A 19,369-nucleotide genomic window follows, 5' to 3' on the forward strand; every position below is an offset into this window, starting at 1 on the left:
TACCTGCCCAGTGTATCAGTGGGCAGGCCATGCCCTGTCTTGGGCGCGGCGGAGCCCACCTACCCGTATTTAATGCGGTAGCTGGGTTGGCGTCCCACGGAGGGCCTTCTGCCGCGATCACGTGGCAGGGTTGGCCCTGCAGCCGCCTCCTTGGCAGCTTAAGGCGGCACGTGGCGGCACCGAACCCCTTCCCCGGGGAAAGGGAGGTTCGGGCCCCCGAGGCCAGTCCGGATGGACAGGCCTAGAGGGGTCTGGCTCCCACACGTGGCGGCGCCGGACCCCCTGGGGGGTCCGGGCCTGTGGAGGCCATTCTCGAGCACCCTATCCTCGTGGGCACGTGGAGGCGCCGGACCTATATGAGCACGGGGGAGGTCCGGAGACCATGATCCCAGTTGTCAGGCCCGGACCGTACGCCCCGTCACCCATAGGACAAGGGCGAGGTCATGGATAACCTTGCACCCATCTGGTTGGAGACCCTGTCAGACGACTTACTAACAGACGGGGCCCGCGGGAGAGGCAGATCTCCTCACAGCGGGCTACCACGACCTTCTGGTCGTTGAGCCGCTCCTTGGCGATGATGGAGGATAGGCGGCCGAGCATGTGGTGGCACGCGTCCACCACGATGCGCTTGGCGCACACGCCGGAGCCGGACACCATCGCGCCCTTATCTGTGAGGCGACATTGATGCGCTAAGGGTCTGGACACCCTAGCAGGAGGTACCCCTGTCCGTATGTACCGACAATATGTATTTGGGCGGGTGAGTGTGTTGTGTGCCCAACGACCATGCAAGCATGTTTTATTTTATTTTGCTGAATTCGACTTCTCAATACACACTTTAAGCTTCGATTTTGCCTTCACATGGAGTTCGACAATAAGCTATATTATATTCAGACTTGCTAGTGTCCAAACATCGAGACCCTCCCATTAGAGGGTAGGCCCAGCAAAAGCATCATTTTGCAACATGCATCGATAATGTACACAACATCATATATAAATTTTTGCAACATCAAAATTATTCTAAACTTGCTCATAGCGTCAAACCGATTTTAGAGAAAAATCCCACTGAAACATGAGGATATGTTTCGTGCAACGTCGGTCAAAATAATCCGAACTTATTTAAAAGATCATAATAAGAGACAAAATACATCACTGCAGTGTTCATAAATTGAAAATGCAACATCTGCAAACAACATATGCAACATCACCGGGGAGGAAGAAAGAACTCTGAATCAAATCACCCATCCAACATCGCATATCGTCCCTTGCAACATCTCAAACAATCTTTTGTAACATACAAAATGACCCAATTCAAACATTTCAATGTCTTGCAAATGCAACATAAAGAAACAACAAACGCAACATCGTAAATCAATTGATGAAACATCCAAATAATCTATCATCCACAAATCACCCGTTGCAAACAGTGGCGGAGCTACAGGGTGGTCCAAGTGGGCCGCGGTATACCCTAAGGCCCAGCCCACCAAGGACCACCCCAGTCCCCAGCGGCCCAGCCGGCCAGCCCACCAAGGAGGCAAGGACCTGGCAGCAGTCGGGGCAATAGGGCACTGAGGCACTCGTCGTTCGTCGATGACCAGCCGCCAGACGCAGTTCTTCCAGCACCGCGTCCCACCGCGCCTCGACGGCCTCGCGGCTCGCGCCCTCGCCTGCTCGCCAAGCTCCGCGCCTCCGCCTCCGCCTCCGCCTCCGCCTCCACTTGGCCAGACGCTGCAGCCGGCTGTTGGCAGCCCGCAGGCCGCAGCCAGCGCTGGATCCTGTAGTCTGCAGACGCCAGACGGCCTCCGCGGCTCCGCCTCCGCCTCCGCGCCTCCTGGCCGCCTGGGGCCCACCCGATTTCGCGCTCCTATTCCTCGCCTGGTGCTGCGGGGAATTAGCACACTGGTACAACTTTGTTGCTCTTGCGACTAGGATTACAATTAGACTATTAGAGGAACTCATGTAGTCTTGTTAGTTTGCTCGATTATATTTTAGTTATGCAGTACAAATGTGCTAAACTCTAACTTCAATTCCAATAGTTTGATTGCTTAATTTATAACATGATGTGGCCTTTTTTAATTAGTATAACGGCTTGATGGCTGATGCACTATGAATTTTGACATTTGATTGTAGAGTGATTGAATTATGAAGAGGGATGGAGATATTGCATCTCTTGTTCGAAAGCATGCAGCAAAGAGGCAAAATGTGAATCCTATGCCACCTCCGGAAGCAACTCAAGAACAAGAGAGAGTAATTGAAGAAAATATGAATCCTATGCCACCTCCACCGCCACCACATCCGGAGGCAACTCAAGAGCAAGAGGAAGAGAGAGTAATTGAAGAAATTGTGAATCCTACGTCTCCTCCACCGCCACCACTGCTACCACCATCGGCTCCACCAACTTATGACGTGAGTCGTCTTCCAAATGATCCAGGTGAAAGACAACCCATTGCAAGTTTCCATGCTAATGATCATGATGCAATTCGAAGAGCATATATTCTTAGAGGTCCATTTCAGCCATATGCACATGAGTTCTTAAAAAGGTGGACTGAAGATAGAGAACGTCATTTCAATTTTGTGTGGTTTCATAATTTTCCTTAGGTTGAATATAGTGTCAAGAAAGATGCTGTGTTTTGCTTTGTATGCTACTTGTTCAAAAACAAAGAAAGTAAGGGAAAGGGAACTGCTGCATTTACTGTGAAAGGTTGGAAAAATTGGAATATAGGAGAGAATGCACTTTTGAAACATGCACGTTCTAAGGCACATAAGGCAGCCCAAGAGAAATACTTTGGTTTTCTGAATCCTGATGCAGCAATTGATGATAAAATTGAGAAGTGGAGTGCTGAGGATCGTTATCTGTATAAGAAAAGGCTGACTTATTCACTTCGATGTTTGAAGTTTCTTTTGCATCAAGGATTAGCATTCCGTGGACATGATGAAAGTGCAGAGTCTAGCAATAGAGGTAACTTCATTGAACTTTTGAAATTTGTTGCTGCACATAGTGAAGAGGTGAACAAGTATATTCTAAACAATGCTCTAAATAATTGCACTTTGACTAGCCCAATGATACAAAAGCAGATTATTCAGTGTTGTGCCATAGAAACTAGAAAGAAAATAATTGGAGAACTTGGTGAAGAGTCCTTTGCAATTTTAGCAGATGAGTGTAGTGACATATCACATAAAGAACAACTAGCTCTTTTCTTGCGTTATGTTGATGCTTCGGGAAGGCCATGTGAGCACTTTCTTGGAATTGTTCATATAGATGATACTATCTCTTTGTCACTTAAAGATGCAATTGAAGCTTTACTTGTTAGTCATGGCTTGACTTTGACACGAATTCGTGGTCAAGGTTATGATGGGGCTAGCAACATGAGAGTAGATATTAAAGGGCTGAAAACATTGATTATGAAAGAGTCACCTTCTGCTTATTATATACATTGCTTTGCACATCAACTCCAACTAGTTCTTGTTGTTGTTGCCAAGGGAAATAATAACTGTGTTTAATTTTTTGATCAAGTGTCTCTCTTGCTGAATATTGTTGGAGTCTCTTGTAAGCGTCACGGCATGCTTCGAGATGCTAGGATTGAGAATCTCATGAGAGCACTTGATTGTGGTGAACTTGAAACTGGAAGTGGATTAAATCAAGAGATGGGGTTGGCTAGGCCTGGTGACACTCGGTGGAGCTCTCATTACAACACTGTATGCGACATCATTGCTATGTATCCTATAATCCGTAAAGTTCTTTTCACTCTTGGAGAGGATACTACTGTTAGAGCTGATTGGACAAAGATACATACCATGCTTGGTGCATTTGAGTCATTTGACTTTATTTTTTGTTTACACTTAATGTTTACTATCTTGAATACATAAATAATTTGTCAGTGTGTTTGCAAAGAAGGGAGCAAGATATTCTTAATGCAATCACACTTGTTAAAGCGGTAAAGAAAAGAATGGAACACTTAAGGAATCATGGTTGGGATCAATTTCTTGATAGGGTCATTTTATTTTGCAACAAGCATGGTGTCCAAGTTCCTACTATGGAGGGTAATTATGTGCCTTTTGGAAGATCTGTTCGGTTTGTTCATGACCAAAATAATGATGACCACTTTAGAAGAGCACTATATATTGGGATCATTGATCAAATTAGCATAGAGCTTGCTAGTCGGTTTGATAAAGTTAATATGGAGTTGCTTTCTTGTATGGCAGCGTTTGATCCTTCCAACTCATTTGCTTCATTTGATGCACAGAAGGTACATAGACTAGCTGAGTTCTATCCTAATGACATATCAAGCACTGACTTGCTAAAACTGGACTTCCAACTTGACAATTTTATTGATGTCCTAAGAGAAGATGATGACTTCAAAGACCTACACAATCTTGTTGATCTCTCAGTTAAGCTTGTTGAAAAAAAAAAGACATAAGGTGTATGATGTTGTGTACTTGCTTCTCAAATTGGTATTGTTTTTACCGGTGGCAACAGCAAGTGTTGAAAGGGCATTCTCTGCATTGACTTTTGTGAAATCTAAATTGAGAAACAAGATGGGTGATAGTCTTTTGGATGATTGTCTTGTCACATACATTGAGAAGGACTTTTTCTTTGAAGTGGATGAAGAAGACATAATTCAAACTTTCATGGACTTGAGGAAGCGTAGGCCAAATAAGAAGACATAGTCTTTTTGTATGTGTAAGCTTGTTTATGCATCTTTCGCACTTTCCTAGACCATATTTTATTCTAATGTATGCAACTTTCGCACGTATTGTTGAATGCAAGACTTTATATGCTATTTACCGAATTTTTACCGAATTATTTACAAAACTATATATGTATTTTACTGAATTGCATATAAAAATTTTATTCCGGCATACTCTGTACAAAAATCCTATCTCCGCCACTGGTTGCAAACAAAGGCACCGGAAACACCTCATCCTCCCTGCCGGCTGTCACCGGTATCGAAGGACCGCAGCAAAGCGAGCCCATCACGTGATCTTCGTTGCCATCCCTCCCTGCCCAAACATGCCGTTGCCGCGCGAACTGCACAGCACATCGCGTCCCGCGGCGCCGCTGCCTTACTTGCAACAGGAAGCTGGGTTGAGGGTCGATGAGGTGAGACTAGCTACCTAAGGCAGGGAGGACAAGAAACAAAAAATGTATAAGAGCTTCATCAAATAGTCACGACTCATCTAGTGCAACTAAAATTATTTTCATGCCACCGTCCATATATTTTGCTTGTAATTTGAGGTTCCTGACAGGTGCACGCAGATCTGCTTGAACAGGTACACTAAATGATGTGAGCAGAGGATGTGGACAGCGGTGCCTCAATAATCTTCCTGAACTGAATCCGGACCGGAGAGCAATCCCAATCAGCCTCAAGTTCGCTAGGTACAACGAAACTTTGTAGTACTCTGGGATAGTTGAAGACTTTGCGGTGGGATGATTTTTATAGTTTGGCCCGAGTTATGTATCCACTTAAGCTAATGCATAGGTACCATTTCACGAAAACTTTAGAGCATGGGGCAGGAGTAAGTTCTGATGTTGCTTTCGCATTGGCCACACGTTTTTTTTTTCTTTTGTACTCCAACAATGGAGCCAAATTAAAATGTCAAATGAGAAAATGAGGTTTCTTTTGAGAAAATAAAAAAAGATGCCAGTAAGATACGTTCGTAAACCATAATTATCACACCCATTGAATGCGGCAGCGCTCGGTACAGCCTGCTACGCAGGACCTGCCGCAGCCAGACGGATATTTTTACAGCACTGCACGTCTCTGCACCAAACAGCGGCAGCTGCAGTGCATAGCATGTGGAATTAAATATGCAGCAGCCTACTTCTCAGTTCAAAAAAATAATCCAAGTCTGGCTTCCCAAAAAATCAAAAAATTTAAATTTAATCAAATATATATAAAATAGTATTAACATTTATATTATAAAAAATATTATTAGATTAATTGTGTAATATATTTTTTATTAAATTTAATTTATTTAGAGTTATAAATATTAAAAAAATTATATAAATTTGATAAAACTTGAAACTATTTATATTCTATTTTGGATGGAGGGGGCGTATCTGCAGCCGAATGGTTGGCTGTGCTCCGCAGCTGCAGCTGCAGGGCCTGCAGCCAGGCCAAGAAGCTGAAGCGAACGAGAATAAATTTAACCGCTAGAAAATCTTAAAAAAAACTGAGGAAAGAGTGTTTGGATAGCAACAAGTTCAACAAAATCTCCTCGAATTCACAGAAACTTATTAGTTTCATCTCGTCTGATTCACGGAAGTAATAGGCGCATGGAGGAGCCTTGATGATTGATCAGCATGGAGCCATGGAGGAAGAAACAAATCATGAAGTCCTTCCATTCCCGTTGACTAGTGCTGCCTTCCACTTGCCGGCGACTTCCTCCAGCGCCCGCCGCGACGATCCTTCCGGCGACCACGCCCGCGCAGCAGCCTCACGGAGCTCTCTCGCCCGGCAGCGCGCGGCGCTTCCCTTCTCCCCCTCCATGACCTCCCTCACCGCCGCCGCGATCTCCTCGCGCGCCACCAGGCCGTCGCCGCGCGCCGCCGGCCGCAGCGCCACGCCGGTTACCTCGGTCAGGATGACCGCGTTCGTCTTCTGCTCCGCGTACAGCGGCCACGCGAGCATCGGCACGCCGGCCGCCACGCTCTCCAGCGTCGAGTTCCACCCGCAGTGCGACAGGAAGGCCGCGGTCGCGGGGTGAGACAGCACGCGCACCTGCGGCGCCCACGCCGCGATGGCGAGGCCCCGGCCCCTCGTCCTTTCCAAGAACCCCTCGGGGAGCCACGCCAGTGGATCGTCCTTGGCGCCGGGAACCGTCCCCAAGGCGCAAGGGCTCCTGTCGAGGCTGGGCATGCGCACGACCCAAAGAAATCTGTGGCCACTCGTCTCCAGCCCGGCGGCGAGCTCGGCCGTCTGCTCCACGGACAGCGCGCCCCCGGTGCCGAAGGAGACGTATACCACCGAGCCCTCCGGCTGGCGATCCAGCCACTCCAAGCACGCCGACTCATCGGATTCTTTGCCGGAGCTTGACCGGACGATGGGCCCCACAGGGTACACCGGAGGGAACGCGCCGTCCTCGGCGTCCCGCTTGAACTTTTCCGCCATGGCGATCTCCAGCTCCTCGAAGCTGTTCACCAAGAAGCCGTTTGCGCGGCCGTATCTCCGCGCCTCCTCGACGAGATAGGCGTATACCGGGTCCGTCCGGTCCCGGAACCCGTTGGGGAGGTCGGCGTGGCGCAGAACCAGGCCGCTAGAGAGTGGGAGCTGGTCCGGGAGGTCGCGGTTCTCGCCGGGGGCGGCGTCGACGTGGAGCTCCGCGATGTGGCGCATTATGGAGATCAGGGCGAAGCTGTTGGGGAAGAAGACGTACCCCTGCGCGCCGAGCTCGGCGGCGAGCGGCAGCGCCGCGGTTCCGAAGAAGTCGCATACGAGTGCGGTCACCGGGCCGCCGCTGGGGCCCTCCATGAGCGCGTGGAGGTGCGGGAGCGAGCGTCGGACGAGCTCGAACATGAGGGTACCGAAGCCGATATCCGGCGGGAGGTCGTCGAGGGAAACCGCAGGGAGCACCGAGGTCGCGACGGAGGCCGGCAGCGAGGAAAGCACGGCGGCGTCGGTTGCCGGGTTGGACATGCCGGTGAGCGTGACCACCGTGACCGCGAGGCCGTGGTCCACGGCGAGCCGCCGCGCGAGCTCCACCAGCGGGATGAGGTGGCCCGCGCCGGGGCTCGCGAAGATCACGACCTTCTGCGGCGGCGCCAGCTCCTCCGCGCACGCCGGCGATGGCAGCTCCGTCGGCGACGGCAACGTGTCACTTGCACCGCTGGTCGCCGCGGCCATGGTGAAGCGTCACCCTCGCGCACGTATGGTTGGTGCCTTGGTGGCGCCTCACTTCGTAGTAGTTTTAGTTGTCGTGTCGAAATGTCAAATGGCGAATAGCTATACTGCTATAGGCCTCAATGGAGCACTCTAGCTGCATGATTGGTGCTTTGACTTCATGGGTGTTAGAAATTTTGAAATGTAATTTCTGAAGAGGTTGAAAATATTTAACATTAAAGGGGAATCAAATTTCAAAATGAGGTAGGCTAACTGAAAGAACATGTGGAAAGCTGCAAGTATACAATGGGAGAGAATAATTCATCGACCTTATGGGAAAACAATGTGCTTTGAATTCATCGACTTTACGTTTGAACAAAACATTATAATTCTTTTGGAAAACAAAATCCAGATCCAAATTATCCCTAGCCAAACATGTGGAAAGGTTCTATGATTAAGGGTGTGTTCGTTTCCTACCCTCTAAAGTTTAGCCCCGTCATATCAAATGAGAATCTTGCTATTTAGAAGTATTAAATAAAATCTATTTATAAAACTTTTTGCACAGATGGGTGCTAATTCGCGAGACAAATTTAATGAGCCTAATTAATCCATAATTTGCCACAGTGATGCTACAGTAACCATCAGCTAATCATGGACTAATATAACTCATTAGATTCGTCTCGCGAATTAGCTCTGGGGTTCTGCAATTAGTTTTGTAATTAGACTTTATTTAATACTTCTAAATGACAAAATTCTCTTTGACGTGACCGGTCTAAACTTTAGACTCTGGGAAACGAACGCACCCCGGCTACTGCTAAAGTTGAGCAAGTGTAAGTTGGATCCGACACTGCGTCAGACCGATGGAATCAGGTTCGCGCTTAAGGTGTGCAGCACCTCCGGTGCAAAAGCTATCTTATCAGAAAAAAGAAGTACGAAAGCATATGGAACAATAAAGAACACAAAAGTCAAATCATTCCATACTGCAATTGTGCGAGATGCAAATGCTCTTTTAACTTAAATATTCCTTTTTAAGAACAGATGCACGTGCATCACAGAAAAGCAAATAGTTCGTGCAGTGTAATCAAGTTGTGTCACCAAATTGCAGGTGAAGTCTGTGAAAACTTCTGCAGATCTGGGCTACTAGGCAGAACCTCTCAGTTGGGCCGTATGCTCACCTCAAATTGGACACATCAAGGCCTGGTCCTTGGCCCAGTCGCAATCTCACGATGCCTTCCGTACTTCTGTTCATCCTCTTCAGCCACGGGACGCCTGCACTCCGGCAAACATCTCCGGACTGCACGGGCTCCGTTTCTCACATAGAGCCAGGGCTTGTGGGGGCAACAGCCATCTATCGTCGTCGTTCGCGCGAGAAATAACTATGTCCCTCACGTTCAAAAAAAAAAGGAATACATTATTAGTGCTGCATTGAGATGAAAGCACGCACGGTCAAGTTGGTTCACCAGAAGAAAGAAGTGGTGTCGTGGACTCGTGGTGCGTCACGGCATTATGCTATAGACCGCGTCCGCGCCTCCTATATACTACAGGGCATGTTTGGAGGAGTGGTTTTTGGCCTAAAACCAGTGTAAATTACAGGCCCATAAAATTTTCCGATAATTACTAATGGTACGTAAACCTATTTAAAATACCACCGCATTAGTCTGTTACAACCAGAAATAAAAAAAAATCTCCTCCCTCGGCGATATTTTTTATCCAATAAGTATCTGGCTCTCCGCTCTCGCTCGCAAAGCTTCCTCGTTGCGTCGCTTCTACCGTGATCGTAAAAGGTTGATTCAAACGTGTTATAGTTGGAGTATAAAAGTTTAAAAATTAGCTCTATCCCGGCTCAACAGCAAAGTGGTACTAAATATATGTACGCAATACTCATGGATCACTATCAGAGCACGTTCAGTTTGGATCGGACGTTTCGTACACGCGACGCTATATACCATGTCGTGTGTCCCATCCGGACCCACACGCATCGTATGCCGTGCACCCGCACATCTAGGCCTTGTTTAGATCGCTTCCAAATTCCAAATTTTTACACTCTCTCTCCACCACATCAATTTTAGGACACATGCATGGAGTAGTAAATGTATGTAAAAAAATAACTAATTGCACAGTTTAATTGTACATCACGAGACGAATCTTTTAAGCCTAGTTAGTCCATAATTAAATAAAATTTATCAAATACAAACGAAAATGCTACAGTATCAAAAAAATTTCAAAAGTTATAAAAACTTGCAATCTAAACGGAGCCCTAGTACCGGCGTCATATGCCACGCCATGTGAATTGTACGAGTCTGGGAAGAAGTGTCTACGCTGCAGATCAACCAGAGGGTCAGCGGCGGCAATTGCAACTTGACGCCGTCAACAGCGTATTACTTCTTGCCTTCTTTTATTACAAATATGGACCCGCTAACGTACGGCCGGGCATACGGCCTGTTCCTGTTTGGCAACCGGGGTCATCCAGCTTTTATCCACTGCCCTTTTATGGAAAAAAAAAACTGCAGCTCAAAAGCACTGTCGTGGATGATCCAGGAATAGAAAAAACAGCATTGACATAACATGCAATTTTATTCAAAATGTACATATGCTTGGGTATTCAACACATGATTTAGTACTGCAAAGCTACATATTTGCCTCCCCCTCCCGGAATACAAAACTACATCACGGGCAAAACTTAACATTCATGACTCATGGTGCTGTGCAGGCATCTCATCTACCCACATAACTGATGATTTGCTTTCATGACCTGCCATACAATGAGAAAATAAAGAACCAAATCAGTTAGTATATAGCACGTACAAAGCCACAATGGTTAATATGAAATTATGCTAAAAACAAAACATAAAAATGCTGAACTACAACAGATAAAATGCTTGTATGTTTAGTATGAGTTGCCTACAATTGATAAAATGCTTGTTGGTTTAGCATAATTTAGCAAATACAGCTTGTATGTGCATACAAAAAGTCATCACAGTGCTAAGGTTTCCTCATGTGACAGAATGTGTAACTTGGATACTACATTTGCATATTGACAACTGAACTATTGCCTCACCGATCAGCATCATCTGCACTACAAAAAGTAATCATAATGCTTCTCCAAAAAAAAACGTCATAATGCTATAGCACAACAGCACCAAGCATGAAAACTGATCGATATAAAACAAAAACAAGTAACACTGAAAATGCTTAAATCAGAATGCAGAAATGCAAAACTAAAATGAATAATTTATTAATTAATCTAGCAAATATTGCCTACGATATGAAATTTGTGGTCCGGATGCCATTGAGCCCTAGTTCCACCAGCAAGTTAATATTATAAGCATTTTGATTAATATTCCCTAGGCATTTTAATGATGTCAGTTAAGCATTTTAATATTTTGATATAAGTTACATGCATAGGGCATTGTCTAATAACTATTTTAACTGAAGGCCTCTGCTTACTATCCCCAAACTAAAATATTCACTTTCCGTGATAAAGAACATTTTATCTCGTGGAATACTGAATAGAACTCAACTCCTGAAATGAAAATGTCACTTATTTTCAATTTCTGCAAGTACAATAAATAGAATTGGCCTCAAGCATAAGAGCACTGAACCACACGTAACCCGTGTATATGGTACTCTCCAAAAAGAATTAGCACACATTAATTCATGAGTGACTGAACGGGTGACAAATGCACACGTACACATACATTGTATCCTCCATTAGCTCATCAAGGCTACTGTATCAAATCCAACAACCTAACATATACTTGAGCTCCCAAATCCACAAGGTGCAATAATCTCATCCAATTTAGAAAAATAAGTTGAAAAAAAAGCACGATTTGCATCTAATAATTCAAGTGACCCCGTATCAAAAGTAAGCATAAATTTCTCGTGTCGCAGTGAACGTGAAAATTGCAAGGGGAATGCTGACCTTGGAAGCATAGGCCTAGGCCTTGTCCAGTGCCCTCTCGAGCTCTCCTACTGCAGCCGCGCCATCATCATCACAGCTCTCATTTCAAGGTTTCATGGATTCATTCCAAAATTTAAATGTGAACAAATGAACATAAGACAAGTGGGTACCCAATGGGGTAATTCTGAGTCACTACTTAGTTCATGTATGAGAAGTAGTTCAAATCAGTAAGTATGGGTCCAGCCAATGACCTAGAAAAAAAAAGAATAAATGATATATACAAGCAACTATCGAAATACATGAGGGAGAGAAAATGGATGATAGCATACCGGAAAACTCCATCTCTACAAAGTCGTCAGGAATAATCAATAAACTCTTAGCTTCAACTACAAGTGGTCAGGAAAAGTGCTACACATGCTATAATGAACATATACAATCACAAGATGGGAATGGTGAACATCAGATTTTAGACATTGATAGACATAATACTAAAATGAATAATGCCTAGCTAGATGCGCTAAAATGCCTTATGCTAAGTGCATTAATGCCTACTTATAATAACAAAAAAGACATACTGTGAAAATATAAAAATAAAAAATAATAGAGAAGCTTGATGGACCACATTAGACGAAGTATCGCGACCTTGCTGCTGCTTCTGCCCCCTTGTCATTGTAATCAATATTTGTTTCTGAACAAAAACCACAGTAAAACCGCACGTTACCAACACACAGTAAAAAGCTTTTTGAAAAAAGACTATAGATCCCAGCCCAAACAAAAAGCCGTTGTTTAAGCTATCGTATCCAAAAAAGGCCTCCTCCTAGCTATCATTCAGTTAAGCTATCATTCTTCTGCTACAGGTGGCTGGTCAGGTGGCTGGGCGTGGGAAAAATGAAAAATTGCAGGGTCACTCAACTGGACTGAAACTGATCCTCTGCTATCCTGTGTTAATGTCCTCCTGATCTTAGTTAACTATTCTCTATTGTACTTATATCCATGCCTGTAGGCTGCACTGGCCACCTACATCACCCTATCCTCCCAAAAAATGCAGGACTAACTAACTTGAACTGAACTGAAAATTTAAAAAAATTCTAGCAACTAGGTATAATGTTCCTTGAACTGAACAGAACTGAAACTGAATTAAGCAGCAAATATCTGACGTTCTCAAGCAACTAGTCTGATCCCCCCCTCACCCCACACGCGAATCCTCCTGCTAATTGATGTGAAAAACAACCGGATGAACATCTACATGAGCGTGGGTGTGTTCCCAGCGCTCAGAACGCCCGATGAATCCCCTCTGCATCTGCACCCACCCCCGATGCAGACCAATTCAGAGCGTTTGGGTGCGTGTCGGCATGAAAAATCCCTCTTCCCTCACCCTCGAATACCCCAGATACGGATCTCGATGACCTCCCCCCAGAACGAGAACAAACCACGAAAACCCCCAACAACCTCCCCTCGATCCAGAGCATTTTGGGGTGCGCGAGGCATGAACGCGCCTTTCTGAATCCGCACTATTGGTCCCTCCTCCTACCACCGCGGATGCTCTCGCTGGATTCCAATTGCGCTCGCCGATGACCAAACACGAAACAGTAGTAAAAAAATCGATGTGAAAACATGTTTTGTTCCAAGGCCCATGAGCGAGGGGGGTCTCACCTGGGCCTAATCTGCGCCTCCCATCCCTGCACCGCCGCGCGGGAGCGCGCCGGATCCGGAAATGCTCACCGCTGAATGTGACAGGAGAGAGAGAGGATGAGGATGAAATGAACAGACGCGAAAAATTCTCTCTCCTGCTTCTGGTATGTGGGACCGGTCGTTCAGCGACATGTGAGACGTGCGTCGCTCGTTTGATGCGGACGGACGGTGGATGCAAGCGGCCGCGCGGCTGGACAAAATACGGCCGGCTGTTGTACAGTCATTACCATACAGTAACTGATCAACCGCAACCGGAGGCGCACAGCGCGCCCCTTTCTCCTCCCCACCCATCACCTCCCGCACGGCCGCCGGGATCTCCTCCCGCGCGATCAGCCCGACAGGACCGCGGCGTTCCATCCTCTGCTCCGCGTACAGCGGCCACGCGACCATCGGCATCCCGGACGCCACGCTCTCCAGCGTCGAGTTCCACCCGCAGCGCGACACCAACGCCGCCGTCGCCGGGTGGGAGAGCACGCGCGCCTGCGGCGCCCACGCCGCCACGGCGAGGCCACGGCCGCTCGTCCGCTCCACGAACCCCTCGGGAAGCCATGCCAGTGGATCGTCCTTGTCACTCATGTGTCCTATAAACATGGCGAAATTGATGCCATCCAGGCTTGGCATGCGCACGACCCAGAGGAACCTGTGGCCGCTGTCCTCCAGCCCGGCGGCGAGTTCGGCCGTCTGCTCCACAGACAGCGAGCCGGCGCTCCCAAAGGAGACGTACACCACGGATCCCGTCGTCTGCCTGTCCAGCCACTCTATCACGGAGGCGCGGGACGGAGCGGCCGATGATCTCGAAGAGCACGGTCTCGATGCTGGCGTCGGGTGGGAGGTCGTCGAGCGGGACGGCCGGGAGCACGGCGGTGGCGACGCCGGCGTCGCGGATGGAGGAAAAGACCGACGAGTGCGCGTCCGGGCGGGCGGAGATGTCGGCGAAGGTGACGAGCGTGGCCGCGAGGCCGTGGTGCGCGACGAGCCGCCGCGCGATCTCGGCCATCGGGATGAGGTGGCCGGCGCCGGGGCTGGCGACCAGCACGACGCGCGGCCGCGGCGGCGCCGTCCGCCCCGCGGGGCCCGTGCTGACCAGTGGCTCCATAGGTCGCGTGCACGTCCGATGAGATGAGACGTGACGCGCCCCCATTGTTGCTGAGAAGGCAGGGGGTTGACTATTGAACCAGCAGCGGATCGGGGACATGGTAAAGATCAGTGGGCATGCGTTTGTTTATCTTTGACAAAAACCGTTGAACATTTCGACCTTGCGATTTAATTTGCGTGGATTTCCCTGTCAAATCAACTACCAGCTCTAGGTTAGCAGTAGTAATACTCGTATAGTATTTCCACCTAGCAATAGACAGAATGAAAGATCCAAGACCCCGTTTAGTAGCTCTCCAAAATTCACTCTCCAGAAGAATTCAGACGAGCCCTACCAAACGATATTTTCTCAACTAGCCTGTCAAGATAATCAGGTGGAGCAAATCTTTCGTTTCACACGTAAAAAACCAGCATCTTCGACTCCCACATCATTCACTCCGTCCAGTAGACCAGTAGAGACGGCACTCCTCTTCTTGGTCTCTCCCTATCAACCGGCCTCTGCATTAGCCACATGCAGGAGAGAACTTCTCCATGAGGTGGTGCTTAACTTTCTGCTAAACCACCACCCGGTGTTCCGAGTCATGCCCACCAAGGACTCGACACATGATTTTTTTTTTAGGGTGGGTATTGATTCGATTGAGTGGCCAGTTGTTTGTACAAATGCGGGAGCATCAAAAAAAAGCTAGCATCACTCACATCGGCGCGCCAATGGAGTCGTCGGCTAGCACGGTCGCTGCCTCGCCGCGGGCGCACGTCGTGCTGGTCGCCAGCCCCGGCGCCGGCCACCTCATCCCGATGGCCGAGCTCGCGCGGCGGCTCGTCGCGCACCACGGCCTCGCGGCCACGCTCGTCACCTTCACCGACCTGTCGGCGCCGAACGCCCACCCCACCGTCCTTTCGTCCCTCAGCGCCACCCAAGTCTCCACCGTCGCTCTCCCCGCCGTCCCGCTCGACGACCTCCCCGCCGACACCCGCATCCAGACCGTGCTGTGGGAGCTGATCGGCCGCTCCATACCGCACCTTCGGGCCCTGCTCCGCGACATCAGCTCCACCTCCCCGCTCGCCGCGCTGGTGCCGGACCTCTTCGGCTCCCCGGTGCTGCCCCTCGCCGCCGAGCTCGGCGTCCCGGCCTACGTCTTCTTCCCCAGCAACGCCACCGCGCTCGCCCTCATGCGCAGCGCTGTGGAGCTCAACGACGGGGCTGCTTCCGGCGAGTACCGTGACCTCCCGGACGTTCTCCGGCTTCCCGGCGGCGTGTTGCTGCGCCGCGAGGACTACGCGGACGGGTTCGAGAACAGCAAGGAACCGGCCTACGCGCGGCTCATCGAGGAGGGCCGCCGGTACCGCGCTGCCGACGGCTTCTTGGTGAACACCTTCGACGAGATGGAGCTCGGCAACCCGGAGGAGATCAAGCAGGCGGTGGAGCAAAGCACGTTCCCGCCTGTTTATCCTGTGGGGCCGCTCATCCGTCCAAGCTCCGACGAAGATGGCGCGTCGGCGTGCTTGGAGTGGCTGGATAGCCAGCCAACGGGGTCTGTGGTGTTCCTCTCCTTTGGGAGCGCCGGCGCGCTGTCTGTGGAGCAGACGGCCGAGCTCGCCGACGGGCTGGAGGACAGCGGTCATCGGTTCCTCTGGGTCGTGCGCATGCCAAGCCTGGATGCCATCAATTTCGCCATGTTTACAGGACACAGGAGCGACAGGGACGACCCACTGGCATGGCTTCCCGAGGGGTTCGTGGAGCGGACGAGCGGACGTGGCCTCGCCGTGGCGGCGTGGGTGCCGCAGGTGCGCGTGCTCTCGCACCCGGCGACGGCGGCGTTCGTGTCGCACTGCGGGTGGAACTCGACGCTGGAGAGCGTGGCGTCCGGCGTGCCGATGGTCGCGTGGCCGCTGTACGCGGAGCAGAGCATGAACGCCGTGCTCCTGTCGGAGAACGTGGGCGTGGCGCTGCGGCCGCGCGCGACGCGGGCGGACGGGCTGATCGCGCGGGAGGCGATCGCGGCGGCCGTGCGGGAGCTGATGGATGGTGGGGAGAAGGGGCGCACCGTGCGCCTCCGGGCCGGGGAGCTGCAGCAGGCGGTGGTGCGGGCGTGCGCGCCCGAGGGGTCGTCCTGGCAGATGCTGCAGGAGGTCGCCGGCAAGTGGAAAGCGGCCGCGCTTGGCCGGCAGAAGCAGTAGAAAACTTGCAAGCCCAGAGACAAGTGATCGTCGATGTGCATGGGTCGTCGACCCCGTGTGCTTTGGTTTGTACTACCTGACGATGAAAATAATGAATGTGTGCGTCTCCGTTACCTTCGTTTGATCTTAGCCTCTTGGGCCTGAAAATAAGATTGATGGGATGAGCAGCTGACACGACTCTGGGGAGAGCCAGCTTCCCATGCTCGAACAGGGATATAGACATCAATGTAGATACAAACTTGCCCTAATGTGGGATGGATGTGATGAAATTGAACCATGATGCAGGGATGATGTGTTCTGCTCGCTCTGTTGCAAATTGTAGGTCGTTTTGATTTTTCTAGATACATAGAACACATAGCAAAGATTATAAATCTGAAAAGTTAAAACGACCTAGGAAGGAGTACGTAACGATAACTTATACCAGAAAAGATTAAATAATCTTTTGGAAAGACATACAAGTACTCAGGAATATGGTCATGGCATCGCACACCATTAAGTTACGCTGCAAGTTGGCTGCGTGCCGGCTGATGCTCTTGAAATTAAGCTCCACCGTCCATCCGTTGCTTTGAGTTTGGGGTGGAGATATCTAATCCGTGATGCCTTGTTATTTAATTACTTAAATTAGTACCTTGACTGTTACATCTGGGGCTATGGGACTGCGCATATAGTATAGAATATTTTAAGATAAGCGATGAGCCGTATCTCATAACTTACATTTGTTATAGAGTACTCGCATGTGAGAAGGACTATTCGGTACAGAAGGAGACTACCCGAGTAAGACTCAGGTAGGACTCTTAAACTGGTGTCATGGTGTCGGTCTAGAATTTCATGTAATCCTATTCTCCCAGAGTATATAAGGGCGGGTAGGGACTCCCTTCAAAGCATAACCAATCCGAGGCCATACAAACCAACGTACATGACGTAGGGTATTACTCATATCACGGCTTGAACCTGTTTAAACCTTGTGTTGCTTGCACCTTCGAGTTTTTGATCTCGGTGACACCCTACCTACAAATCTACTATCTTGGGGTATCCCTCGGTAGGGTTGATGGCTAAACACCGACAGCAGGCGCGCCAGGTAGGGGTGCTCATCAAAGATCCACCGGCAAACTCAATGGCAACACTCAATTTCACCAGCGTTGTGCCTGAGGAGGACACCACTTTCACTTTCGATTCCTGGGTCTGCATCGCCAATGACTCGGGTGGCTTCAGCAGCCACCTGGTCAACCCTAGGGAGCCGGAAGTATCTGCAGTAACCTGACGCAACAATCTTGACGAGTTCGTAGACAACCTCAATGAGATGTCGCTCCCTGACCTTGCTAGGGAACTTGATGAACAGTCCGTTTTCAATGTGACTTCTACTCGTGCTACATCAAGATTCCTCAGGTCAGATTGAATCCGATCCAAAGAACAACGAATTTGATTCTCTTTCGGAGTACGCAATGCAATCACTGTTTATTGGGGGGCCACGCGGTTTGAGTCCCTCTCCACATTGAATGAGGACTTGGATCAACTACTCAAAATTGGAAAAGGAGAAGCCACCGCATATCGGGACGCTCCTATCTTCGATGACTACGAATCGGACTATGATGACGGTGCAGAGCCTTTTTTGGGCGGTCACCAGGGCCTGATGATCACATCGACGCCACAAGGTCGCTTCGTGTACTGGAAGGGCAAAAAATCTACCGAACTACTCGGAGACGACGCCCGCCTTGTGGCACACCTTGACACGCTGCCTTACCAAGAAGGCAGGCCCCTCATCACCGTTGCCCAAACAGGAACTGTGTTGGTCGACTACAGCTCCGACGAGCACTCTTCACACCACCACGTCTACATGGCGGAAGTCGAAGGCGAAGGCAACGAGGACCCCAACGAGCTACTCGAACAAATCTCCGGGGATGAGGTCACCGCTGATGCTGGCGATGAGAACGACGCCGAACGAGCTGCCTGCAGATTAAGGAACTAGAAGCGCGCCACACGTAAAAGGAACGCTGCAGAATGCCAACGTCGTGTACAGCGCGACCTCGACGCCGAGTTCGCGGCAGTTGGTGAATGGGGTTTCCAAACCCCAGTCGCCAACGTCATAGGTGTCACAGCCATACTAACCGCCAGCCAAGACCTGACACTCGTTACGGATAAATTTCGACCATCAATTTGATCAGAAAATTATGAGAACTAACATTTCTTACACGCATATTTATTTAGAATAATGTCATTTCTACATGTCTCCTGAAAAATAGTGCTATGCAGGAAATTGAGTAGAAATGGAGGAAAAACACACCCTTAAATCCAAGGCAACTTTTATAGACCAAATAGAACGCACCGTTCAGACTCGCATGGATCAAAGGGCTCACCCGAGCATGCAAAGCGACTTAGGACAGCGCTGGTGCACTCAAGACAGACCCAAGGGCCCACTAGGCAGTCACCCTGCCAAAGGAGAAGAGGAGAGGCGGCCTGTCTTGATTGAACCAGTTCAGGCACTACCGACTTACCTCTTCCACGTGGAGTTCCCCCATTGGTTCCCAATGTCGGTTCTAGATGATAGCCCCTCATTTGCCGGCCGAAACACCCTATGGTCATAGTTATAAATATGAGAGGAGGGGCTCCAAATGAAGACACACCTCAAGTGGCTCTCTCTCAAGTTTCTCTCTTGCTTAGTCCATAGGATAGTGGAGTTTAGGCTGAAGTA

At 49.2% G+C, this 19,369-nt stretch overlaps 2 protein-coding genes and 1 pseudogene across 2 annotated transcripts; 1 reads left to right on the top strand and 2 right to left on the bottom strand.

The window, feature by feature from the left end:
• Nucleotides 1-6,139: 6,139 nt before the first annotated feature.
• LOC112887890 (hydroquinone glucosyltransferase-like) lies at nt 6,140-7,997 on the bottom strand. The gene has a single exon (XM_025954181.1). The coding sequence runs from the start codon at nt 7,839-7,841 to the stop codon at nt 6,327-6,329; it is 1,515 nt and encodes a 504-aa protein (XP_025809966.1). The 5' UTR covers nt 7,842-7,997; the 3' UTR covers nt 6,140-6,326.
• A 2,361-nt stretch (nt 7,998-10,358) lies between these two features.
• On the bottom strand, nt 10,359-14,873 carry LOC112887901 (annotated as a pseudogene).
• Nucleotides 14,874-14,944: 71 nt separating this feature from the next.
• On the top strand, nt 14,945-16,964 carry LOC112887879 (hydroquinone glucosyltransferase-like). Its single transcript, XM_025954170.1, has one exon. The coding sequence runs from the start codon at nt 15,106-15,108 to the stop codon at nt 16,678-16,680; it is 1,575 nt and encodes a 524-aa protein (XP_025809955.1). The 5' UTR covers nt 14,945-15,105; the 3' UTR covers nt 16,681-16,964.
• Nucleotides 16,965-19,369: the final 2,405 nt, after the last annotated feature.

This window comes from Panicum hallii, chromosome 1 (genome assembly GCF_002211085.1).
Source record: "Panicum hallii strain FIL2 chromosome 1, PHallii_v3.1, whole genome shotgun sequence".
Lineage (NCBI taxonomy): Eukaryota > Viridiplantae > Streptophyta > Magnoliopsida > Poales > Poaceae > Panicum > Panicum hallii.

Bases quoted from the DNA above. Each gene is read 5' to 3' on its own strand.
- LOC112887890 (XM_025954181.1), bottom strand. From the start codon at position 7,841: ATGGCCGCGGCGACCAGCGGTGCAAGTGACACGTTGCCGTCGCCGACG.
- LOC112887879 (XM_025954170.1), top strand. From the start codon at position 15,106: ATGATTTTTTTTTTAGGGTGGGTATTGATTCGATTGAGTGGCCAGTTG.